We start from the raw sequence: 27,395 nt of genomic DNA on the forward strand, positions 1-27,395 counted from the left end.
GATCAGGAATAACATGTTTAACATAACATTATGTGTACAGCTCACAGGAGTAAGGCTTGGAATTAGCACTAAAACTTGTTACAACAAGAAGCCATAGAGAATAACAGAGTTTTACTTTGGCTGGATTTTTACATCTTCATTTTGATCTTTGCACAGGTTGTTGGACTAACATTGTCTCGGGGTCTGGATGAACTTGCCCTTATCTACCTGGCCACAATCCAAGCCATTGCTGTAAGACATTTTTGGTGCATAAAAGAAGAAATGAATTGTCTCGTGTTCTGTGCAGACTGATCATTCCCTTCTGCTAACCAGATTTCCAATAATGAATTCAATTAATGGGCTTCTTAGAGGAGCAAGATACTGTTCACCCACATTGGTGACCACTCCCACTGGAGGGTAATCAGCAGACTGTGGGGGAAGATGTTTCCCTAAAAAATCTTGTCTTTATGGCAATTCTGTAAGGCGAGCTTTTGCCTCTGGTGCAGATGTGAGGGAGGAGGCTGACAGCACAAGGAGCAGTGTTAACATCCCAGCTGTCTAGAGGGAGGCTGAGAAAGGGGGAGAAAAGCTCTGGCAGTTGTACAAAGGGCTCTGTGCTGCCCTGAAAAGCCTCAGCTTCAGATTGTTCCCATATCCATGGGTTTGCCCTCCCTGCCCGGTGGGTGAGGCACAGCTCTGTGCCATGCTGAGCAGAGCTGTGGTTCAGACCCACCAGGGCACAGCTTCTCCCCTGGTGTCCCTGCCCCGAGGGGAGCAGTCCCAGCCTGTGGCCATGGCTGGGCAAGCAGGCAGGGCAGGGAGGCTGGGAAATGTTCCTCGTGTTTGTCAGCACGCAGGGATGGGGAATCTCATTGGAATACTTCTCTTTCTGCCCTGATTTTCTCTTGAACCCAGGATTTCCAGTTCACGAGAAGTTCTGTTTTGAGGTGAAACCCTGGCTCACAGAAGTGGTTTAGAAGGCCTGGTGTTTCCAGTGGGACATGCTGTCCCCAGCCCTCTGGTGACTGAAATCCATATTCCTTTAAAATCCTTCCTGTCAATTTTTTTTTTTTAAGTTTGTTGAACTTGAGGTGTTTTTTGCAAAACACGAACAGTCTGATGAATTGGGGAGTTTTCCTGACAAAACTCTGTTCAGTTGGAAAACTTCCAAACTCCTCTCCTGGTTAAACAACAACTTTTCTAGGCTGGGTCAGCCATCTGGGATGGAGAGGGTGGGCGGCTGCTGTAAATTTGCTGGGAATTGTTCATTTTATGTGTTAACCCTCCCTCTTCAGCAAAAAATAGAACTTAACCCCAGCCCGGGATTCATTGTTGTGACTTCGGAGCCTTTTGCAGATGGATGTAGCTGGGTTATACCTGATGCTTCAGTATAATCCCACCATTAAAAGAAGAATGTGGAGGAGAGGTTAAACAATGCCAGGGACTGATCCTGCCCCTGAAAGGAACTTCCCAGTCTGGAACAGGTGCCCTGTGATTATCTCGTGCTAACGAAGTGGAAACCTTCTCTGCTGGAAATCCTGGGAAAGTCACCTATTATCTCCTTATATGATACAGCTCAAACTTTATTGTAAAACACAAATACTGTCTTGAGCAGTAAATTCAGCAGCTGCATATCTTTCAGAGAGCTGATTGGGCTGATTTAATATAAAAAGGCCATATTGTAATTTTCTTTTCACTTTAAATTAAAGGAAATTATTTTTCCCCAAAGCATTATTGAAACAGTAACTATAAAGTAGACAGAGAGCATTAGTTTAGACTCAATATATTTACTAATTGCTAATGGGATACCTAGGAAATTAAATTTTCACTCCCAATTTTAGCTTCACTTTTATTGAGGGAAACAGTTGTAGTAATCCTGTACCATTAGCTGTCTTCAATGGGTGCAATATAAACTTTAAACCTATGTAAAAATCTTGTACAAAGTGTAGGCCTGCCCACAGAATGTTAATCTCTAGTTTTCTTTTCAGCAGGAGATGCTTTTTCCTTTTCATATAAAATTTGCATTTGAAGCCCCTCAATTTGCATTTTCTCCAACCCAGGATTAAATTAGTTCCCCCCCACCCACAGTGAAATAAGTCTGGCTTTAATTTAAATTGCGATGTGAATACCATTTTCCAGGCAGGTAAACACAAAATAATTTTCACAGCATGTTCTTTCTCAGGGTCTTTGACGTGTGTATGTTGTGAGAGAAGTTGTTAATAAATTTGAATTTCAGAAGCAGTGAAAGAGAATCCCCTTTTAACTATTCACTGCAAAATGCAATGCAACAGTTGGCCAGATGAGAACATGATCAGAGATGTAATTGTGGCCGTCCAGCCCGTTCTGAGCAGGCAGACTCCTTTTGGAGCAGTTTGTTTTTCCATAATTAAAATCGTGGCTGTGTGATTTGGAAATCAGCTCTCTGTGTCAATAGGGAAGCGATGGATTTAGTCAGCTGGGGCTGCTCAGGTTCCTCTGAACTGCTTGTCTAAAAATCAAAATACATTTGAAGGCCTGTCCAGAATAGCACTGGGCATTCACTGTGGATGTCTCCAGCCTGGTGGAACCCTTGCAAATTCAATTTTCAGTAGCTTTTATTTGAAGAAGGGTTTGCAGCTGCAGCCCTTTTAATGCAGCATGGCCTAAAGAAAACTTAAATAACAGTTTATGAAAACTCTGACCAGATTGTGTTTTGTGGGCAATCTGCTTAGAGTCAGCCTGGGCAACATTTTGCCTTGAATTTTACGTTTTGTCAAGTCTGAGCTCCAAAGTATACTTCCAAGGTATTATAAAGAGCTGGGAATTATTTTTTGTCAAATACTTTGTCAAAGAAATGGAAAATATTCTTGCAAGAGGGAAATAGGGAGAAAGTTGACTTCAGTGAGGAGGGAAGCAAAGCAAACAAAAAGAAAAAAGATTTTATTTTCTGAAAATGGAAAAGCATTTGCTTCTGTCATTCTGATTTGAGTTTCTCAGAATGGAAACCATAAATGAAAAGTTTAAAATATGTCTGCATTCAAGATGTTTCAACTAATCCAGCCGTGAAGTGGAACATTTTATTTTGCATAGGGCAAAAGCCAAGAGAAATAGTTAAGCCAATACAAAATTCTTCAGGTTTTCCTTTTTGCTGAAAAGACAGAAAACAGTTTTTTATTTGCTGTTCTCTTTTTGTTCTGTTTTGCTATTTGGCTTCAGAATTGAAACCTCCTTACTGAGCTTGATTTTCAGATGCTGTTGTACAAAGTAAAGAGAAGGTTTTGGTGGGGATGTCTTTGCCATGCAGGTGTAGTCCTGTTCCTGTGGCTGCTCTCCTGTGCTCATCTGGTTCTGTTTTTTCTCCCCTTTTTGTAGTTAGGAACAAGACATATTTTGGAGGTGATGCAGGCTGCAGGACATGACATCACCACGCTGTTCCTGTGTGGTGGGCTGAGCAAGAACCCTCTCTTTGTGCAGATGCATGCTGACATTACTGGTAAGCCTGGGGAAGTGCATGGAAAGAATTGTAAATACTGTTTTTTAGGTGTCTAGGTACTTTGTCTTTGGAAAAATAAAAATTTTCTTTATATAGAGCTGTATTTTGCTGCATGGCCAAAAAAGTGTGCAATTAAATGTTGCTTTTATTGGCTTCATCCTATTTGACTTGTCTCACTTCCTGCTCGTGCTGGGCATTGTATCCATTCCATAGAACAATTCTTTCCTGAATTGTTCCATGCCTTTGTCACTGATGTGGTTTAGGGGACAACATCTGGATCCTTGCTCCTGCAAGGTGTTGCTCTTGGTTTTGTAGAATTCCTGGTGGGTGGAAGGCCATGGGTATGTGAGAGGAGCTCTCAGGCCTCCCCATGGCATTTTTGGTCTCCCTTCATCCTATGTGTGTTGGACATCTCCGCACACCTGTGAGTCAGTTGAATATACTTCAAAAAATGTGGAAAAAATAACAAAATTTAGTGTAAAGGACTTCAGAGAAACATTGAGCGATGTGTGTTTTGGGTTTATTTCAAATTAAAATCAGTTAAGCTGTCATAAATTAAGTTTAAGGCCCAAATTTGGGGTGTTTGGTCTGGAGATCTGACTTGCTCTAACGTCAAACCACACTTTATAACCATGACGGACAAGCAAAAAAATAATGCCTGTTGACCTTAAAATTCACTAAATATATTGTAGTCAAAGTGATGCTTTGTGAAAAATGATGTTAAGTCAATGCCTTTCCTTCAAAAACTCACATATTTTAGGTGAATTTCAGCTACATGTAGAGTTGGGCTGCTGGGTTGTGATGTGTAAAAGAAAGATCTGTGAAAAGGTATTCTGATTAAAATGTAATCACAAGTTCTTTGACTGTAACTAATGGCCAAGTACAATTCAATACAAAAAGGCCTTTTTGCAGTTTGGAGTTCTCCCCCATTTGTAAAATCAGTGACTGACAAGAGATGTCAGAGTTCATCTGACTGAAATGCTCTTGGTTATGTTGAACTCATTAGAGCCTATCAGATAAAATAACTAACATTCCAGGATCAATCCCCCATTCTTTCCTGAAAAGAAAAAAAATCTGAATATATTATTGTTAGCGACAAATGCCCATGACTCAGCCATGCAGACATCCAATAGATAATTCCACAGGCCACTTAAAAAGTATCTTGATCTTTTTGTTTGCCTGGTAAGAATTCGGTATTCATTCTGATGATGCGGGAAATGGGCAGTAAATTTTAGAGCACGCTGAAAATTGCTCACTGACGCCTGGCAAAGAGCCACGGAGCTCTGAGCTTGAGCTTTAGATTTGCTGTTCCAAGCTGACCCAAGTCCTGAGCTGTGCTTCAGCTGAACTGGAGGATTGCTCAGGTGACAGGGCAAGCTTTGCATCAAGTAACTGAATGCCTTGTGTCATTAATTGCTTTTTATATTAATAATTTAATTACTCATTTTGAAAAGTGTGCGTTTTGCCTTTTTTCCTTTATAGGAGTTGTTTGTGGCTGATTTTAGGACTTCACCCAAATTTCAGCTCCTTCTGATCTTACAGCTGGGTCTCAGGAGAAGCAATTTTGGGGCATAATATCGTGGAGACTGTTGTGAGCAGGAGTCCCTGCTCCCACCCCTGTGTTTGCATCATCATTCACTGAATGACATTATCTCAGTGCTGGAAATGCAGACACATGCCAAATACTGCAGGAATATTGAATTTTTCCGCATAGCGAGGACAAGCATCTGAAGTGCAGCTAGAAAAGTATTTAGATTCCTGCTCTTGGTTTAGATTTTTCAGGGGAATTAAGAAAGCAGGCTAATTTTTGTTTGTTTTTTAGCCTTTTTCTGCTTTTCTTTACACTAGTGAAACAGGCCTCAGAAAATTCTGCATAAACCAAGGGGAAGTATGTTCTTGATAGTACCCATGGGTGATTTAATTTAATTCTGCTTTAGAATATATATTGTTTACTTGTTTTTCCAGTGTTTTAATTTTGTTTTTGAGTATCTTGCACAATTTGGAAGACAAGATTTCTCTTATTATTTCATACATAGCTTGAGAAAGTTTGCTACTCATATTTTCATGTCTTCCAGCAAAACCAGACTGGCTTTGTTGGCTGTGTGTTCAAAACCAAACACAAACAATCTTTTTTTGTTTGTTGCAAAAGAAACAAAAAGGAGACCGCCTTGTTTTCCCCTCCAGGTCAACTTTTAATAGGCACGTGGGTTTGGAGGGTGTGGGTAACAGGTTTATACCAAGTCCTTTGAGTGAGATAAATAGCCAGTGTCAAAGATCTGGGGGGTTGTTTTTTGTGTGTTTTATGTTCTGCATTAATGTTTTGGTAAAATGATTTTATTTAAATGCTGCACTTTTCTTGGAGCCTGGAACCACAGAGCAGAGAGATTTACATTAACCTACAGCAGGATGTAGCTGTGAATGGGGTTTTGAATAATGGTTTTCAAGCCCTTTTTGGTTCCTTTTTTGATTGTCTTTTTGGGTTTTAATTATTTGTGGAGCTGCTGGTGCTGCTGTGTTCCCTAACAGGGGCCTGGCTCTTCCCTCTGCAGGCAAGCCTGTTGTGCTGTCCAAAGAAGTGGAGTCTGTTTTGGTGGGTGCTGCTATTCTTGGAGCTTGTGCTTCTGGGGATTTCGCATCTATCCAGGTATTCAGCACCTGATTTTATGTCATTTTTTGTTCAGTTTTAATGTGTTTTACACCTTGACTTCTGGCACCCATGCACACACCTTAATCCAAGTGGAAAAGTTTGTCCCTTCTGCACATCCAGACAGGATCCAGCATCGCTTTCTCTCCACCCTCTGTTTAACTCCAGATATTATTTAGGTGTGTTGAGGATTCATTTGTCTTTGGACTGTGGGAACATGCATAGAAGCTGCTGTGTATGAAGTTAGCCCATGTAACTTTACAGACAAAAGAGGGAATCTGGCAAGGCTCTGATCCTGCAGGAAGCTCACACTTTGATCTCAGTTACATTTATCCTACTTTCCTTCCTTCATATTGAGGAATGTTAAACATAAGAAGCAACATAGCATTATTTATGCAGTAAAAAATAACACATCTTAGCTCTTCTCCCAGTGAATGCAGAGTTAATAATGAGAATGGAACTTCTTGTTCATGTGATTTCAGTCCACTAACAGCTGAAAAAGTAGCAGTGAGGCTTTTATTTTTAGTGGATCAGTCAAAGCACGGCTTAGCTTCATTTATACAAACAGCAGTGGCATCAGAAACCCAAAGAAGGGTCTGACTGTCCCAAATCATGCCTTTTTTCCCACCTGGCAATCCCATAAGCCATGTCCTCTCCTCATGCTGCACAAGGACACTGAACAGCATAATGCAGTTGGACAAAATGATTTATCAAGATGGTCCCTAATACATTTGTTGCATTTTTCTTTATAACACCAGGCACTGATATTTGTAGATGAAATTTTACACAAAAGCTTATCTGGAGATATTTTGTGAATAGGGAGGTCAGCTCCTTGACCTGGTTAAATTGTTGCAGTTCCACTGGAATCAATAAACAGCTCAACATAAGCCGAGGAGCTGGGCTGTGCTTGGCGCTTCTCCAAATGGGAATATTCTACAGGGCTAATGTAGGTTAGCAGGAAGAGCAGTTTCCTTTCATAAGAATGTTTCAATTCCAGTGAATCACATTGCAGCAAATACACAGTGCAGCATAGATGTCTGTGTGTAATAATTCTAGTGCTTGTAAGGAGGCCTTATTTTGATAAATGTAATTTCAGTAGCAACTTTTGGTGACAGAACTTCATATTTAATTCTTACTCATCTGGTAATCTTCTGCCTTCAAACACATATTTCATTCCAAGTCTAGGATGTTTCTGCTACTGTACAATGACTGAACATCTCAAAACTGATTTTATTAAGTCTGTTTTTATCAGCATTGGAAAAATCTAATACTGTGAAGTTTTCTGTGTTGTGTTTTATACAGTTTTCATGTATCCACTTATTTTTAGCTTTTAACCCTGTCTCTATATATAAAAATATTTCAGAAGAATATCCAGTAATTTCAGATATGAATATTTTTAGAAGAATTTAGCTGCATGGCATCACAAAGGAGAAACTGAATACATTTATTTTAGGGACAAGGAAGTGTAAATGTGTATCTACCATTGCAGTTCAATAACCTCTCTGACATTTATTTTTGTAACACATCTTCTAAAACAACCCATTCTTAGAGGTGCTGTTGCAAACATGCAGCATCTTTGTAGACTTTGCAAATACAGGTTATTATCTCTCCTCTAATAGATGGTTTGTGCTTAATTACTGTGCTTTCCAAAGCTCTTTGTTTGCTCAGTGTAATAGTAAAGGAGAGAACTGTGGTTTTTTTACAATAACCTCTCTCTCCTTATGTCTGTGTTTTTTTTGAAGGGAATTTTTTTACTGTATTTTCCCCAGTCACTGGTCACATTTCTCAGAACAATTTTTGGACATTTCCACTCAGTGTCAGAATCAAAACGTTTAAAAGCTCCCTGGTTTTTAATGGTTGGCTGTTCTCCACTTTCTAAAACTCAAGCAGTTTTAGGACAGCTTGGAAGTTGCATCCAAATCTGGATCCCTCCAAATCACTTCTGCTAATCTTAGTCTAGCTTTACCATGCTCTGCTGAGAAGAGCTCTGGCTGCTGCCCACCAGGGATTCTGAATTTGATGGAATGTGCATCCTGTAGGTATTTGGGACATGGGGCAGCCAGGTCAGAGCAGCTGCCTCAGTCAGAATCTGGACACAAAGACATGATCCTCAAAATCTCCCAGGACATCCTTTTCAGCAGAAGAAAGACAGAGTGGGTCACCTAGGGAAGAGCCAACTCTGTGATAACCTTATGGAGTAGTCAGAGTTAGGCTTTATTTAGCTGCACAGGTAAGAAATGTGTTGGAATTGGGTGGCGTTTCCTAGGGTAGGTCTGTGGCTGTGGTGTTGCTGTACTCTCATCCTCCTGCACAGTCCTGCTGCTTGGTGCTGTGGTGCCCCCCCACTGGGGTTTGAGATGGGGAAGCAGCTGCTTCAGAGGATGGTTTTTCCAAGGGCAGGCAGTCACTCACCACACGTGGCTGTTGATGCACCCATGTGGGACAGCAGGATCCTCACCCTGACCTGTCTTACTCATGGTGGCTGGAACACTAAAAGCTTTTCCTTTCTTTTGTTATCCCTAAATAAGTTTATTCTCACAAAGAAATGAGCAGCAACATGCCTCCTGTCTCCTCTCCCTTCCCATACTGCAGCTCTCCAAACAATTTAGCATTTTGTTCTAATTCTTACTTTTCACATATTTTTCTGCATATTTCAAGTGAAATATGCTTTCATGCTTTCTACTGACCACACCTGTAATAGTACCAAAATTCTCAATAAACAGAGCCTTTACAGAGAAGCCTTGGAAATGAAGATTAATGCAAAAGCTGTAACCAAACAGGTTAATTTGCAAGCTTCTAGTGTGCATTGAAAAGTTCAAGCCCCTTGAAGCTGCAATTTCGTCTTTAGGTAATTCTATCAAGGGAAGATTTATAACCTCCATCTCTCAGTCCTGGTCACCATATGTTGTTGCTTCAAAGAATGTTGACTTCCCTATTTTCCTCTTCATTTACTCTCCCTGCATTTTTCTCCTCTGTGGTAAAACAATTGGTCTATCCAAAAAGGAAAAAAAAAACAACCCATACAGTGTGGTGAGTTCTTCCCCATTTCATCTCTTGGTTATTTAGTATCTAGAAAGTCCAGAAAGGGGATAAAATCCTCTGATTTTCTTCTTGATTTATCTTTTAATTTGCCCCAAGAAATGCTTTTTTCTCTGAGTGGTTTTGTGGGAGCTCTAACACAGCCTGGCTGAGCCCCGGCAGACAGTGCTGTGTAAAACAGTTAAAAAATAAAGATTTTTGAAATAGAGACTGTGTTTTTGGGGTTTGGATTTTTGAAATATGTGCTGTATTGAATGAAATAACCTTAACATTGCTGGCTTAGATGGGTCAATTTCTTGGTTCTAGCCATTCCTTTCATGCTGAGCAGCAGGATCCTGCTTTTCTGTGGGATTGTTTCTATAGTAAAAATATAGTTTCCGGTTTAGCCAGCCAGCAATTCCTTCTCAGTAGAAATGTTCAATAAATAAATGTCAAAGTTTCCAGTATATCCTCGTTACTCTGCCTCAGTCGTACATAATTGAAAATGGGAAGAAGGTGCTGTTTGATTTGGCAGTCATCCAGCTAATTTTTTTTTTTGGATAGCCCACTCTTTGGGACAAAGCTGTACACCAGGGAACAGGCTTATTGCCTTATAAAACCCTGCAGCCCACTGACTATTCCTTAATTGTGTATTAAAGCAATTAATAAAATTACCTGTATGGAATCAGATTGCCAGATTTATTTTGGAAGTGCTGCATTCACATAGGGCAGCATGGGAGAGAAGAAACTCTGATTTTCCAGAATGCATTTTGTTGGTAACTCTCTGTAATCAGCTTTCTGTGAACATTTTTAGTGTGAAACACTGAGCTAGAATTTAGAATCAACATGACTACAAGATTTTTCAGGTATCAAATTGACTTTTAAGGGAGGTTTAGTCTTTCCTTTGTTGGTTTTGGTTGTTAAGCAAGTTGATGGTATATCCTGCTAAAAGATAGGGAAAAGCTTTTTCATTGTTTCTATAAAGCAGGTCAGAGGTGTGTAAAAAATGAGCTGGATTCTATAGGAAGAGGTGTTAGGTAATTATCTCATGTGGATTGGCTGAATTATTTAGTAGCAGATCAGGTGAAGGACCCCCATGGTCCAGTCTGCAGCCCTGGGAGCAGCCCCAGGAGCCGTGGGGATCGTGGTCCCCTGGCTCAGAGTCTGTGGGCTGTATTGCAGGTGGGAGTTGAACTTAAGGTGGTGCAGGGAAATAATTCACTCACAGCTCTGTACTAACGGAGCCTGGAAGAGTTTTGTTTATGCACTGCTGGGTTTTACTTCATTTAATGGACATCTCTCAGTTGTCTGAGGATGATGTTGGATGGTAGTACACAGAGGGGAAAAAACAAATAACAAAGCCCACAGATAGCACAAGTTTTATAAAGATCAGTGAGGAAGAGCATAGGATACATGGAGTGTTTGCCTTGTAACAATTAAAGTGTTACAGACAGCCATGAATGTAAAGAAGTTCCTGAGTACAATTAGTGCACAACCTTGGTAATGGACCAGCTGGCAATGAGGAAGAGACAGCATTTTCATAAGAACACCCATAAATAGTACTGAGACATATTCAACTTTTGTGCTGACAGAACTGGAGGGGGTTAGGCCATTTCCATTTCTGGATCAAGCCTTTTCTGGTGTAATTTTGTTCCGCTTATTTCAGTGGACATGCTGAAGTTCATGATCTGATCCTCTATTCCTCTTCCAAAGCATTACCTGTCAGGCCATGGATTGAAATTCATGCAAGCGTCCCATGATTTCCATATTTTCAAAAGCAAGGACTGAGTGGAAGATCAGGGAAGGGATAAGTTTTTCCTTAGAAATGGTAATAACTTGGGAAATCAAAAGAGGAAATAAAATGACTTCTCCCTGTTGAGTTCAGGAATGCTGCCTTCCCTCATCTCATTAAAAATTTAAAGCACTCTTGTTTTTGAGCTGGGTGAATTAGTAATTAAGTGCTATAATCAACTTGTGTAAACATAATATTGAAGGAGAACAGCAAATTAATCATTTCAATGGCTTGCCTTACCTAATTAATGCACCTTTTAGCAAAGGCCTTCCTTGCATGTTGGCTTTTTTCTCCCATTCCCTTAATCAGAGGATTTTGGAAAGGCAGAGGAAGGATGATGGTTTTTCTTAGACACCATGATGTACATAAGGAGTGTGTTAAGGTGCTGTGACCTTGCCTTCCTTTTCTTCAAGAACTCCAGATCTAGGCATGTAGAGTTTTACTCCAAGGTTTAGTGGAGACCATCCTTGGGCAAAAAGTAAAAAGCTCTTGCTCTCCTGGGTAGGCATTGGTTGGTGTGGCCTCTTCTTCCAGGAGACTCTGAGAACCAAACAATTTCATGTAAGATGTTCAATGGCTGTGGAGAATATTTGCATCTAACCTAGTCTGGGCTAAGGGCAGCGACTTGGCAGTAGAACTCCATCCCTTTACCTCTTTCCTTGGTGTTTTGACACTGAAATGTGACTTTCCTTAGTTGAAAGTGGTTTTTTTCCCTCATGTAATAAAATTAGATTCAATATGGCATGCATGAAACCACCAAGATCCTGGCAATGCCTCTGGCTTTTGTATAGAGTCAGCTGCCTCCTTACCAGAAATCTTGAGAGAAATATAGATGAGAGGGAGAAATGAAAAGGCAGTGATTTGATGGCCACTGTCCAGTTCCTTGTGGCCTAGTGTTTATGGTACAAAGAGTGCCTTTTTAGTTAGCATATTTTGGCCTTAACTGTCAGAAGTCTTTGCAGTGAGGGTAAAAAGCAGATGAATCACTACTACTCTTTTGCCCTAAGGATCATCCTTCTGTATTAAAGCTGAGGAATATAAATGCTGGTTTGTCTTTGCCAAGCACAGAATGAGCTTTCAATCACTTTGAGAGTGTGACTTTTTCACTTTCCAAGCCACAATAAATATATAGAAACCTTTCTCCTTTCTTTCAGCTGACTCCAGTGGACAGCATTTCCATGTGGCTGGAGTTCCTTTCTTGGTGGGAGTTAAATCACACCCACAATGTGTGGGTAAATCCACCATGTAGAGATCACACAGCTGAGATGTGGCTGTAGCTGCTCGCACGATGCTTTCACAAAAGTGCTTAGAAAAGTACCCTCTGCCTTGTTGCTGTTTACTGACATGTGATACTGGTTGACATCTGTTGCCCTTCTCATTTGAGGTCTGTTTGCTTTACTAACTTTAACATTTCCACATTGCTGTGCTGCTGAAGTGCAGAGACACAAATCTCCTTGCAGTCCCCAAGGTCCTTTTATAAGAAGCAGAGCTGCCATCATTTGATATCATCCTGCTGGCTGCCTTTTCTACTGGAGTGGAGAGAAATAATTCTGTTGCTGTGAAATGTTCTTGGGGGAGTGCAATGTCTAGTGCTATATGTTGTCATACATTTGATGTATTATCAGATCAGTACATGCTGTGCAGTAGTGTTTAGCTCATTGTCACAGCAGATGATTTGTGGTTGGTTTATATCACTTGAAATTATTACAGGTAAAAACTTGTCTAAGTAAATGTCAAAGTTTGTCATAGCAGGTCATGTAGCTGCTGCAGTGACAGATGATCTTAGTCCACAATCCTAATGCAGCATTCCCAGTTAATGTAAATCAGTGTTGCTCCAGGGTTGCAGAGGAGTGACACCAGTTTACTCCAGTACCCCAGTCCAGTCAAGCACTGGAGTGCATCATCCGACTTTCAAGTAGGCAAGAAGCTCAGCTGGAGACAGGCAGGACTGCCCATGTGCTGAAGTACTTTACTGGATCAGAGCCCAAGTAGGAATCTGACACAGATTACTGGGAGATGACACTTCTTGAGATGATAAAGGTGATCAGAGCTCTTGCAGTTGGTTTGTGTTACTGCTCCTTCAGGAACAAGTTGTGGATGCCACAGGTAATGGGATACAAAGTCTGTGTCTTTTGTTAAGTGCTGTCCTTCTTGTGGAAGCTCAGCGTGCTGCATTTGAAATGTCACACAGTACACAAATGGTCAGATTTGGAATTTCTCAGTAACTCTTTAATGACAGGGAAAGGCAGCTGCAGTGAGCCCGTGTGATGTATCAGCTGTAACAGAACTGCCCATTTACAGGAGCTGAGTGTTTGGCACAGCTCTTCTAACACTGGAGGCAGCAACCTCAGCAGTCCAGTGCTTAGGGATGCGGCCTTGTTGTTGCTCTGAAAGCAGAAATAAGCATGAAATACCACACTACTGAAATAAAACATGGCCTTTCATTTGGACATTGGTGAAAGGAGATGGGGCACCATGTGTCAGGATATCAATGTGGCTTCTCTGTTTATTAATTCTGGCTGAGACTGGTGATAAAGATTTTATTACCTATTTTTCACATTTACGAGGATGGACTGAAGAGGTAATGAAGACCTCTTGGAGGGAAGCATGACAAAAGAAATCTATTTAATCAGTCTTTACGCTGAAAGTGTTGCTGGCTTTGCACAGTGTCACAACCACTGACTTCTTCTGAGTTCTGGATCTTTCACACCCTGAATTACTGTGTTAGAAACAACCACATGAATGTGAATATAACCTCCTCTGTCTGCAGGATTAACACTTACATTGTCGTGTCTTTCAGCTTTTTAAAAACTCACTTCAGCTGGTGCTGGCAAAGAATAAGATGTAGTATTTTGTTAATCTGCACAAGTTGAGACTCTTATTAAACCAATGGTGTTTTTCTAATCTGTCAGTAAGCCCAGGACCTGGAAAGCAGGAGAAAAAAATGCTGCCTGGAATAGTTCAGCTTCTGCTGCTGTGTATTTTTGTAACAAACCATGAAGTGACCATGGTGGAGTTTGTCTAAGGAAATACACAATTAGTTGATTTTTTTATTTTCAAGAAGAGTAAGATTAAGATCAGCTTGTAGAAGTCTAATAAAATCACAACCTTACAGTTTTGCCAGCTTGCTGACCCTGTTTTTTCTTGAGGAAAACCATAAATATGAGGAAACCATAAATGTGTCTTTATAGTAGATAGATACTTTCTTAAAAGTGTACTGTGATCCTTCTCCTTTCTATTTTAAGGACCAATTTTATTCATGTACTCAGAGACACAGCTGAAGTCATTTGGACCTTGGACTCCCCTTCTGTCCAGGCCATTTAAGCAGGGAAAATGTGATAGCAATATTTTATAGGAAGGATGAGGACAAAGGAGGGTACCATGGATCTTCTGTGACTGTCAGTAGCCAAGAAGGTCCTTTTTAGAGTGTGTCTTACTTAAATGATGTCTGGGATGTCAAACAAGTTAAAGTCTCTTTGCCCTCACCTCTTCAGTAGCTGAACAGAACAACCTTCAAGTTATGCACTGGAGAATTGGAAACTCAATCTGGCTACATTGTGAGATTAATTTTCCATCTGGGATTTGCACTCTTGCTATGTCAGCACAGGGATCAGACTGTTGCGTGGCGAAGCACGAGCATGTGGAGTCACAGCGCTGTCTGAAATGCTTGAATGTTTTTCACACTGAAGTTTGTGAAGGACATTATGATCACTTAGTTGTGGGATTTGGTGCCACTAGTTCAGACCACCAGGACATACTTTGGCTACCCTATATTTGAAAATGTTTTATGTTTTACATATGCTATGTTATCCTTGCTCCTGAAGATGTCTAGAGGGGTTTGTTTCTTAACATTTTCTCTCTGTATAGTTTAACAAGACTGTTTACTATCTCAGAGTGTCCAATACATTTTATTGTGGTTAGCATTAAAGACATTTTTCTTTATTACCTTTCATATAATCATGGATCTGAAATGGTAAAGGAGAGGTCCTGTAACATTTATTAGAAGGCAGCTGCTTTTTTAAAATGTTGTCTTTCCTGAGAATTGGGATCCAATTCTCATTCTCTTTTCTTTGTTCAATCATATGTTCTTGTTTCCTTGGTTTCTTAGATACAGACGTATAACAACCATTCCCAACCCTTTCCTTCTTGTTTTGAAATAAATTTTCACATGTCCTGTGCTTAAAATTTCTGAGGCACAGTTTAAAGTTGGACAGTGAGATATAGATTATCCATATGAAATTCTTTTGTGGCTCTGTTCTGTTTTTATTGGGACACATGTCCACCTAATGAGTAGCAAGACCATAATTGTCACTCTTGAGGGAAATAAAGGCAGAAAGGCTGACCACCAAGTGGGCACAGAAAAGCCTGACTTGCAGATTTTTGCACAAAGATATTCCTCCAGATGAGGTTTGAAAAACATTGGAAGAGCACAAATAGGGAGAACTGCTGTGCCTGGTTCTTGCTGTGCCTTATAAGTGCACAGCAAAAGCCAGTGTGGTTGTTGTCTTAGGAATAATTTATGGGGCATGTTCTCAATGTGTAGCATTCCTGGGAGCTGCATTCCTCTGAGCATCACTAACACTCAGTACAGAAATACCTCCTGACCCATGCAGGGCCTGTTTGTGTGAGCACCTGCTGTCAGCTGCTGTTTGCCACAGCTTCCAGAGAGTCCTTTGCCAGGTAGAGGTTTTAGGGAAGAGTGTGGATATGGGAGCTCTGGGGGAAGCACAATTTTTGGGCAAGGAACAGAGAAAAGTGATGTGGCAATGGACTCCTCCCTAAAGAGGGATGGTTAGATCTGAACATGTCACTTCTTTGGGAGCTTGGGAAGCACAAGGGACCCCTCAAGGGAGAACACTCTGGAAAATAAACCAACTTCTAATCAATAGTTTTTCCTTTGAAGAGTCTCTGCATGACAGGCGTATATGGGAGGGCTGTACCATCGTCCATCCCAGCCTCTCCTTCCCAAATCCATGGGGTGGATGATGATAACACATCACCTTTGAAAGGTGCCTTCATTGCCCAGCCCTGTTGCACAAACACCTGGGATGTATTCAGCAAAATACTGCTGAGCCTTGTAGCCTTCAGACTCCTTTTGCTTTCAAAATGTCTGCTAAGACTTAATTTTCACCCAGTTTTCCCAGATTGGTGATTTTCTGTATGTAGTTGTGAAATCACACATTTCTGTTAACTTTAAGTAGTTTAGGTGTTGAATGCTGTATCTTTAGACAAGACTGAGGGAAGCAGGGAAGCCGCTTGTGTTTCTTCCAGCAGATAAATGGGATGTGTGTTAGGCTCTAGGTTGGGAGCTGGCACTTAGCTTAGGTGTGGGAGGTGAGTAATGGCCCTAAAGATGCTAAGCTGTGTGAAGCCCTTCTGATAAATGGGGCCTCTTTCTGATGAGCTCTCCTCACGTTCCTGGACTGGTTGGCAAAAAAGCTCTGAGTATACAAGCACATTACTCATTATTTACTGGTTGTAGTTGCAAGGTTGTTTAATTTTGCAATAGTCCCATCTAAGGGATGATTCTTGCATTGCATGAAAGGGAGACTAAGCAAGATCTGCTTTTTTATATTTGCTTTGTATAATTTTGTCCCTGTAGATATTCAGCACGTTTGCCATAAGCACAAAATGCCAAACGTGTGGCTTTCTGGACATGGACATTCTGCTCATCCCAGAGGAGAACCAGGCATGGAAAGAGAATAAAGATAGGAATGGGGCTTTGCTCTTTCAGCACTAAATCCCCAATAGCCTCCATGTCCCTCTCCCTGCTCCCACTCTGATGTTGTTTATTCTTTCCTCTTGTATTTTTGCCTCTCATTTGTGCCTCTCTTTTCTTTAGTAACTTTCACTTTTTCTTTTCCCATCCCTTGGTCTCTTCTCTCTTCTCCTTCTCCTTCTCCCAGCTCTTTCCACATCTCATTCCCTTACTCAAGTCCTCAAATAATGAAAAGCAAAGAGTCAGGGATGGTTTGTGGCTCAGTCAGTGCTGATCCCTCACCTCAAGTCCCCTCTCAAGGCTTGCAGGACTTCAGTAAAGCCTCATGGCATGTCCTCTGTTTTATGGGCACAGCATATGAACAGAGCACTGACTGGGCTGTGCCAGTATTCTTGGACTGGAAGAGAGGAGATTTATGATGGCACTGATCACAGTGCTAAAATAAACTGTCCTTCCTCAGCCAGAGGAATAGGAGTTTGTAAATGCCAGCATTTTATACACAAACTGAAGGACAGGGCTGAGGGAGCCAGCTGCCCAGGTTAGCTGTTCAGGATCTGAACATGGCAAGGCTTTAAAAGCAGAGAGCCAGAAGAAGTAATTTATATTAAAACAAACTCTGTCATGAGTCATTTGACTTCTTTTTCTCTTACACACATAGTTTATGTCCCAAGCCTTCTAAGGCCCGGGTAACATCTGATACTCCTTAGGCTGAGCCGGCTCTAATAGGAGTGGGATCCTGCTTCCACTTACACTGTACCACTTAAAACTCTACTTAATTTGAGTCTTATGTTTACAGGCTGTAACTGTTACTTATTTGTTATTTTTATGGTAATAAAAAGATTGTTTATCTGTGATCCTGTCCTTGCCATGCTGTTGAATAGGTCTGTGTCCTTCAGCAGCAGCAGGGAGAAACAGGGGCTTCTGCTTTTCACCTCATTCATTTTTCTCATGCAGCTCCAGTCAGGTCAGCAGCCAAGAAGGGGTGCAGGTCCTTCCCATCCCTCCTGACCAGTGTCTCAGTCTATTGATGCCAGCAGAGCATTACTTCACATTTTTCACACCATTTGCAATGATGTGAATGTGATTTTTTTGCCCTTCTCCTTCAAAAGAGCCAACACCAAAGTGTACCCTGTCTGCAAAATACAGCTTTGTCTCTTTTACCATTTTTCTTATTTTTTCATTCTCTCCTTTGTCTCATCCCTTCTGATCCCAGGTTTTTGCTTAAACATTTTTACCAGGTGGAAAAAATAGGTAATTGCAGGTAGGAGATGTGAAAGGTGTATGAATTCTTCAAGTCTTGTTCCCTGCTTATGTCAAGGCTTATAGAGACCCGAAAGGGGAAGATTAAATATTGACAAAGGGCAGGAAAGCTTTGTCCCACTCCAAAGTTAACAGGGAAAGACTTCAACCCCTCCCCATCCAGCTTCCCTGGGCAAGGATAACCCTCAGGCCACCGGCTAAAAGAGGCTGCACCTTAATTAAGAGCATGACTCTTGTTCCCTCTAGTGGCTAATTACACAGCATCTCTCACACCAGAGTCATTCCACTGCCTTCCTGCTTCCCTGCCCAATTTTCCTCCCATGCACCCATTTTCAATATGTTTTGTAACTGTCTAAATTTCTCCAAATGTTGGTATTTGCCATTCTTTGGATTGTGCCTTCAGAAAGCTGGAAACTCTCCCATGGATAGATGCAACACAGCAGTAGAATTTAGGGCTGGAGAGGTTTTTGCTCATATTCCACCCATGGTGGATTTATCTGCAGTGTTACCAGGAAGGGTTAAGGAAAAAGGGCTTTTCTTGGTTTATCAGCATCCCTGCTCCTATTGTAACTCCTTAAGTATGAACAGATATGGATGTCCAGAACTGTTGGGCACCTCAAATCTCAGGCTTGTTTCATGTCCTGGAGATAAGGAGTGAGTAGCCTGGCTTTCCAGATCAAATACCCTGTAAAATGTAGTGTGGTATTTCCTAAGGACACAGGAAAAATTTGGTGTTTGCCAAAGTAGTTCTTATTAACAGCCTGGTAATGGGAGGTGCTCTGTGCTAGTTCACATTGACACAAACTACTGCAGCACCAAGTTCTTCTGAGTATAAATAAAAGCAGAATTTTGCAATGAGAAAACAATCTGTGTTATCTAACTTGAGAGGCAGAGTACATAAACTTTATTCCCACCTTAGCCACTGACTTTGTGACTTTGGCCAAGTTGTGTAACTTTCTTCTCCATCCTTCTGACTTGTGAAGCAGATCTAGTGATGTTTACATACCTCAGAGGTGAGGTTTATTGTTGTATTAGTGATAGAACAAAAAGTGCAAAGAAAATCTATGATGATGCTAAAGGTGTTGCTCTGGTGGGTTAAAAGAAGTCAGAATGGAAAGGCTGTAGATTGACAGTTACACATAATTGGAACATCTTTTGACTTCAAAATCTTACATTAGAACTGCAGTTTTTTATTGTGTTAATTTTCATTGCTATGTATATAATGTGGAAAATGGCTTATATACTGTGGCATGGTTACAACTCTGATGCTTATATCGAGTTTTAGTATTTATAACATTCAGAACATTTAAAGATTGTGTTGTACATAAGCACAAAAATGCACTGCATATGCAGAATTCTTGTTTTTAGAGAATACTTGGGCAGGAATGGGAGACCACATCCTTTAAAGCACAAATGCACTCAGGGTTTGGATTGGCAATTTCTTAGGAACAAAGGCTAATTCCAGATCAGCATTTTCATTCCAGCCTGAAGCTTTAGGCCCAACACATAACAAAAGAGGTGCTCTTTTTGCTCAGGTATGGACCCTCCTAAACTACAGTTGTAGACATTTCTGGAGACTTCTGAAAATCAGGTGTTGCCCTTCTTTGACTGCAGTGGGGACAGGATTAGCAGAAACAAGAGATGCATCTTGCATTGCTGAGCATTTTCTGAGGTGAATCTGAAACTGATTTGTGACAGGCCAGTAACCCAATGAGAGTAATGTAAAACATCCAGCAGGGTAAGACCTCCTCCTTAGAACTGTATCCTTTTTCTTGCATGCCTGGGTTGCATTTTTTTAAATTAAGTTACTGAGTTGTAGAATGACCCACATTCCTTTATTCCTGTAAAACCAGAATGACTGACAGCTCTTAATTGCACATGTTCCTACTGTTTGTTGGGAGAGGAGGGGGCAGGATGGGTTCCTACCAAATGTTTGAAATATTATGAATAGAGAAAAGATTGTTGAGCATGAAAAAATGGCTTCTTATCAAGGGTTTAGTTGGATATGTTGCTGATCGTGTCTGATCTTATATAGATCTTCACTAATTACTCAAATGTCAATAACCAAGCCAGAGCAGAACAATGGATAAGTGTGTTTAGAAAGGTGTGCAATAAAATTCAGACTTACATCAGATAAAAGTAATTTCATATTTTTCCCTCCATTCTAGACTCATCACAGCCAAAGAAATACCTTTGAAAAAAAACTAGTTGCTTTTATTTTATTTTATTTTTCAGATTTGCTGCATTAAGCAATTTCCAAAGTACAGAATTGCTGCTAATGGAAAAGCGAAACAAATCTGGGATTTTGAGCTAGTGGAGTGTTCGTGCAAGTGATTAGGCTGTACAAAAGGAGCATTCATCTTGAAATGACAGATAAGTGCTAAGGACAGGACTGAAAACTGTAAATATGTTAGCACTTTAAGCGAGAGCACAGCTTCAGCACTTGTGAGACTCATCAGCTGCTGTAAACAATATGGATCTTTGAGCTGATCTCTGCTGAGATCTCAGCACATCAGATAATGATAGAGTTGTTCATTTTTGCTTCTTCTGTTTTGTTTTTTTTTCCTTTCAGAAAGTACTTTCTGCAGAGAACAGGCCTGTGGTGCTGCCAGCACACACTCACCTCCCTCCTGGAGCAGCTGCTGTGGGGAGCAAGGACAACCCCAGGGCCAGCTCTGCCTCTCCCCAGTTCTGCCCCAGTCAGGAACAGAATGTGCAGCTGTACTGCCACTCTCCTTGCAGGGCTGTGCCCACCCCCATGGCTGGGGAAGGCTCTTTGAGCTCCTCCAGCTTCAGTTCACAGTCAGGACACTTCTCCGAGTGTGATTTTTAAAGGAAGCGTTCAGGTGGTGGCAGCAGTTTCTCCTGTGAGGCTGTGCAAAGAGTTATCAGTCACTGAGCTGTGACAATGGAGCATTTCATGTTGAGAAAACTGCATACAATAGAAATTAATTTGAAACTAGTAAATCCCTTTGCAGAGGACACAATAAAAAGCTGGCATCCCACCATAGCTCCCAACACTCACTGACCTCACTGAGGTTCTGCTCAGTGACCTACAAGTGAAAAGTTCCATGAACCATTTGGGCCTCTGCTATTCATCTCTTTTTCCCAGCTTGATTCTTTAAATAAAAGGACAGATCTTCAGCAGCAGGAATTGGCTCAGTACTTAGATCAGCTGAATCGTGAAGCACAAAGTTCAGTTGTGTCCCATATTGGCCAGATTTTCCTCCTGAGTGTTTGGTATTGATTTCATGGTGTTAGTGATTCTCATGGAATATGTGAGGAACTGAGGTGCAGAAGGCTTCACAGGATCACAGAATATTCTGAGTTGGATGGGCCCACAGGGATGATCAAGTCCATTTTTTAAGTGAAGGGCCCCCAAATGGGGATCAAATTCATACCCTTGGCATTATCAGCACCATGTTCTGACCAGCTGAGCTGAGCTCAGGGCCTGTGTGGTTTGTCCAAGGTTAAAATTCCAGAGCCAATGAATCCAGTGACTACAGTAATGGAAGGTGTGTTGGGAAGAGCTTTCCCCCTAAGCACTTCAGGAGCAGTGGGTTAGGAATTTCTCATTGAAGTGGCTGAAGGGTCAAGGCTTGCTTGGAAGCAGGAGCCACAAGGTGCAGCTCACTGGGGGCTTCTTAAAAGGCTGGGAAAATAGGATGGGATAGCAAAAGTGAGAACATTCCTCTGGAGGGATTTGGTGTTATTTGCCTTGCTTGGAGATAAAAGGAGAGCTTATAAATCAGCTCCCCAGGCTTCCCACCTGGCCTAAAGTTGGAGGTGGGAAGGTGGTGACTGTCCTGGGTGCTCTTCTCTGTGGGATCTCAGCTTTCAGGATGGTGCTATGTTGGATCTCAGGCTGTGACCAGCCCAGCTGTGGTGCCACTGGTGCCTCACTCCCACAGCAAATTCACTTCTAATTCCAACTGGGGTGCTTGCAGACAGAACCAGCCTTTGTTTTGGGCACGGGCAATTATAAAATGTGTTCTTTTTCTGTTTGCCAAATGAATACAAACACTTTCTTAGAACATCTGCTAAGGGAAAGGATGCCTGAGATACCTTTAAAACTCCTGCTGGCAGTGCTGGGTGGCAGGTTTTGATTTGCTCAGTAGCAGAGGTTATGGAATATTACTGTTATCAGAGGCTCTTTCTGGCTCTGGGGCAGGTGGGAATAAATAGCCCTTGGGTTTGGTTTTATATAGAAAAATGTCAGCCAGAGTGGTGATGAGGGTAACCTGACATCTGCCAATAAAACAGTTTATTCCAAATGAATTTGTTCAAGTTTGTGCCTACAGGTTTTCTGTGCAATAAATGTGATTGCAGTTCATGGATATTGTGCATATAAAGAGATTCCTGCTGACAGAGAAGTTCTAGTGCTAAAGGGAACTGTATTTACCATTTCTCAGTGGTATCCAAAAGAGATACAAGCCAAAGTTTTCAGGAGCAAGGGGAGCAGAGCACCTATTCTGGTGTGACTTTTGCAGTTTCCTCCTATAAAACCCTCAGTTCTGTGTCCATGAGAATTCCACAGCTCAGCTTGAGCTTTTCCCTTGCTGCTATTAGAGCACATTAGGCAACTGACTGGCCATCCCATCCTCAGATCAGGCTTCCCAGGTTTTTAAGGAATCCTTCCCAAAATAACATTGTTTAGCAATATGTATCAGCATTTAAAGTGGGTTTTTTTAAGCAAGAGAGCTCCTGGAGGGCAGTTCTAGAGGCAGAAGACAAATGGGAGCAGTAGTTTCTCATCCTTGTCCGATATTCAGATCTGGAGAAGAAAGGATGCTCAGTTTTTAACAAAACAGGACAGCATCATCAGCTGATCACAGAATCCTAGAATAGTTTGGATTGGAAGAGACCTTTAAAGGTCATCTAGTCCACCCCCCTGCAATGATGAGTGTGCTTTGCTTCAGCTTCACTCAGCTCAGTCACTGCTAGCCTTTAATCTGGGAAAGAAAAATACTTTCTAGAGCAGTGTGCTGGAAAAGGTTGCTGACCCCTTGTCTGTAGCAATCATGGCAAGGAAACCAAATGCCTTGTGCCATGGACAGCTGCCTCTTCTGTGCCATGCAGTCCAGGCTAAACTCCCAACAGATTTCTCATTTCTTCTAGGATTTATTCTCTGTTCATCGCTCATTGGATATCTCTGTATCTCTTAAATTATGTTTTTTTTGGACATGGGATATCTGTAAGGTTACTAGAAGGCTCTCTGTATATTTTAATGCAGTTTTACTCTCTGTTTTAACATCTCAACCTTCTACTGGCTTACAGTAGTGAAAGACTCTTCCTAAAGGTCTCTTGTTTTTTATGAGCCCCTGTCCAGGGTAATTTCCTAAATGCAGTCCAGATTGAGTAAAATGTAAGCATATTTCTGAGGTACAGGTTTTTTTTTTTCTTTTAATAGTAAACCACACATCAGATTAACCAGATAAAAATATTCTCAAATCAAAACTCACAGCAGGGATTTTCCTCATTAAACTCAGGTAGACACTGGAGCATGGCAAAGAATATAATGGAATGGAATGGAATGGAATGGAATGGAATGGAATGGAATGGAATGGAATGGAATGGAATGGGAAGGGAAGGGAAGGGAAGGGAAGGGAAGGGAAGGGAAGGGAAGGGAAGGGAAGGGAAGGGAAGGGAAGGGAAGGGAAGGGAAGGGAAGGGAAGGGAAGGGAAGGGAAGGGAAGGGAAGGGAAGGGAAGGGAAGGGAAGGGAAGGGAAGATAGATGAAGAAGAGTGAAATATTGCAAATACTTTTGCTTTCTTGATGAAGTAAGCCTAAAGAAAAGTATAGGCAGAAGTTGGTTTTATGGCAATCCCAGCTAGGTACCCCCAAAATGCTGAAACTGCCCAAAGTGGGGAAATGAACAGAGAGACGTGTGTGGATTAATTAGATCAAAAAAATGTTTTGACAGCATAAGTGAACATATGGAATGAATTGGGAGAACCTGATCCAGTTCCCCATGTGTAAATGATGCCTGAGCCATAGCTCATAAAGCAAATACAGATGCAAAAAAAAAAAAAAAAAAAAAAGGTAAAAAAAGCCCCTTTCCTATCCCCGCCCCCCAGTAAAGCCCAGTCTGTTGCCAGATGGCAAATAAAAGTTTGAACTTGCTGACTAAATGTGAGGAAAGCTAAATGTTCATCATGGATGTGGAAATAAATCAGCCAAATAAATCTGAATTTTGCACCTTGGAGGAAGTGGTGCAGCTAAATATGGAGTGCCCAGTGAGTGTCAGGATCCCTGGGGCTGGGTCTTCAGTCTCAGTTTTACCCTCCCTGGTGTAACTCAGAATCTCGGCATGGGCAGGGACATCTTCCACTCTCCCAGGCTGCTCCAAGCCCTGTTCCACCTGGCCTTGGACACTTCCAGGGATCCAGGGGCAGCCACAGCTTCTCTGGGCACCTCCTGCCTCCCCACCCTTGCAGGGAGGGATTGCTTTGTGTCCAGCTCAGTTTTTGGTGTCTATGTCCATGTGGAATCACACACCTGCCCTGCCTTCCCCAAAGGCTTTGCCACCTAAAATTGAGGCTAAAAGCATTGGGAAAAATGCTGTAAGCAGAGGGTGAGGAGGGAGCCAGAGAAGCAAAGCAATGTGTTGCAGGTCATGCAGAGGAGCATTCCCTGGATTAATTTGCTCCATCCCCAGGAGGGATGAGTAGGGAGAGGCTTGACTGGGCAGTGCCCTGAATCAGGAGCTGATGGAGGAATTTGCTCTCCTGACTCCCAGTTGAGCTTGTGTTCTGTTAAACACAGCTGCCTGTCAGCATAACATTTCCAAGCCTAAAAACTGTGTTAAATCAATATATTTTCATGTGGTTTCAATGGACAGACCTTCTTAGTCTATTTTAACAGCGATGCTGTATGTGGTTAAACTTATTCCACCTCAGAAGGGCGTGAGGGAGATGTGCTGCCAGTGCCAGCTGATGCTGGAGTCAGGAACGTGTTCCAGCTGCAGCATCAGCACCACAGCGTGGGCTGGGACCTTCACACAGAGCCACTGAAGGGAACAGTCCCTTCATGGAGGGCTCATGCTGCGGGAAGAGCAGCTAAGCCCTGCCCCAAACTGTTTGGGTGGTGCCCACAGACTTGATTCGTGGCACCCAGTGCCAGCAGTCTGTGAAGCTGAAACAGGAGCTGAGCACTTGGGCTCTTTCCATTGCCCAGGGAAGCTGAAACCCCTGCTAAGCTGTCAGGTTTGTGTCCAAGCAGCTTTGGGCATGAAGAGATGCCAGCAGCAGAGCCCTCACAAAGCAAACTGCTTAATTATTTGCTAGTCAGAGGCAACCTGGGGGAGTGCAGACTCAAATCAACAGCTAACCAACCTATATTTAGTAGCAGAGTGGCTGGAGCTTAGACCCAAACATAGTTTCCAGCTGATAGATGATGTGGCAATCAGAGCTGACCCTCATCCCATTCTAAATTTGGGCTGCAGAATAAGTAATTAATATCATGGCTGGCATGGCAAGGCACCCTTCCAGCAGCTGCTCTTCCACTTCTGCTCCTCATAGGGCTGTGCCCGTGGCTGGCCAGCCTGGCTGGGCACTGTGGACACACTGAGGGAGAATCAAAGTTGGTGTTCTGGGGGCAGAAGTCATCCTGTGGCCTTACCTGTGCTTGTCTCTGCTGCTGTGAGAGCTCTTTTCCGTTTGTTCTGGTGCTAGGGAGTGTAAAGCTGCTCTGGTGGTGCAGGACAGGTTGGGTGATTCATCCTTCAGTGAGGGGTGGGAGGTGCAGTGGGGCTGGGAGCTTCATGTGGTACCCACAGAGCAAAACTGGGGATGCCCCTCAAGTGTGCAAACTGTGCCCCAGCCAAACCAGACTGGGGAAATGGCACAGCCCACTGCAGAGAGAGGTAGCTGAAAATTAGAAGAGCAAATTACATGCCCCAGATAATTCCAGGAATGTTTTTAAACTTTCTGGACTCTGATTCAGTGCTCGAACCAGAAATCTACCTTGTCTCAGTGCTCAGGATCCATCCAGTTGGCCTCTGTCAGCTCAGAGTTGAATGGTTGAAGGGTGGAATTACGTTGGGCTTCTTTTCAGCTGCCTCAGTGTAACAAACAAATGTATAAAGTATTCCTCTAAGAAGGGCCAGTGCTGTTACTGAACATATGGACAGAGAGATTCCAAAGGCCAGTGACTTTTCCTGGAAGACAGACTCAAGTCCTGAGCTGGTGTCCTGCTTGCCAGCCCTCCATCCTTCCATCCTCTTCTGCCTCCTCCTCTGTACCTCATGTGCACAGAAGACAGAAACTTCCTCTCTTTCTCTCTCTCTCTCTGAGGTTTGATACAGACACAAATTGCTGCTGGATCAGAGCAAAAGGAAAATACAAACTTGTGTGAAATTTTTCACCTTTTCACTAAATGAATCAAAGCCAAATTTTCACACTTTGGTCTTAGGTGTGAAATTTTTGCTCAGCTCTAATATTTATCCATAGTGTGTTTTAAAACTTGGCTCACTCCATCCAGAAACCCACAGAGAATTGAGTTACAGATTCTGGGCTTTGTGCATGCTGCCAAGATCTGCCCCTATAACTCAAACAAATTTAAGGTGGTGGGGGGGGAACACTAGAAAAATATTTTGTATGGTCCATCACATGCTTCCTTCATGCAGTCATATACCACCAAAAAGTAATATTCTGCTAGGCCTGTGTTACAGAAATACACTCATGTAACTCCTGTAAACACAGATAAGATGAATTTTGCATCTCCAAGCTGAGAAATAAGCAATCCCTAAATGAAGGCCTGGAAGGAAATAGCAGGCTTACTTAAAATTCTTATAAAAGTTTAAAAGTAATTCTTCAACATCAGCATTTCAAGAAATCTATTTATGCCCCTCAAATCCAAATATATCTGTCACTGGACTTCTTAAAATGATGCTACAGACATCTGTTTGCTGAGTTTGTGTGTATGGAATAGAGATGAGTGGGAGAGAGGTTCATCACTGCTGCAGAACAATTAAAATTATTACATAAAACATAATTTGTTTTATTTGTTGTGAGGACTAGAAGTGTAAGGAAAGTCACTCTGATAGTTTGAAGGTTAACACCTGCTGAATCCTGAATCGGGACAGATCTGGTAGGAAGAATGTTCCTACATTTCAGCCTGTTGTGAATGGGGCAACTTTTACATTATTTCCTTCTTGCTGCTGGATCTGTGACAGGAAAACTGAACAGAAACATTGGAGAGGCAAGACTGGCCTGAGTGAGAGCATCTGATCCCCCCAGTTTGGTGCTTTGCTGCTCCATGTGCAGCCACGTGCTTTCAGCCACTGAAATGGTACAGGAGAACTTGAAATGATCTGTGCTTGTTTCGTTTGTTATTTTCTTAATAACTACCTTAGGTGAAAGTCCAAGCATTTCTTGGGATTACCAAAATGACTGAGTGGTGAGAACACAGCTGGGAAGTTGTATTTGTGCTCGGATGCTTTATCCATTTAACTTTGGATACAATTTTTAAGGTCTCAAAATAAAGAAAAAGCCTAATTGGGATTTTCTT

The 27,395-nt window shown here is 41.9% G+C and overlaps 1 protein-coding gene across 6 annotated transcripts in view; it reads left to right on the forward strand.

Annotated features, from left to right (window-relative positions):
* FGGY (FGGY carbohydrate kinase domain containing) overlaps positions 1–27,395 on the forward strand; it is a 242,162-nt gene that overhangs the window by 209,374 nt on the left and 5,393 nt on the right. For all 6 annotated transcript variants that reach the window (XM_088060213.1, XM_088060214.1, XM_088060212.1 and 3 more), the window contains 3 exons: positions 157–231; positions 3,331–3,451; positions 6,001–6,095. In XM_088060213.1, coding sequence (XP_087916339.1) covers positions 157–231; positions 3,331–3,451; positions 6,001–6,095 — 291 coding nt within the window. The remainder of the gene's footprint in view (positions 1–156; positions 232–3,330; positions 3,452–6,000; positions 6,096–27,395) is intronic.

The sequence above is a fragment of the Pseudopodoces humilis genome, chromosome 10 (genome assembly GCF_049639895.1).
Source record: "Pseudopodoces humilis isolate 2021_Gansu_Grassland_sample_001 chromosome 10, ASM4963989v1, whole genome shotgun sequence".
Classification (NCBI taxonomy): domain Eukaryota; kingdom Metazoa; phylum Chordata; class Aves; order Passeriformes; family Paridae; genus Pseudopodoces; species Pseudopodoces humilis.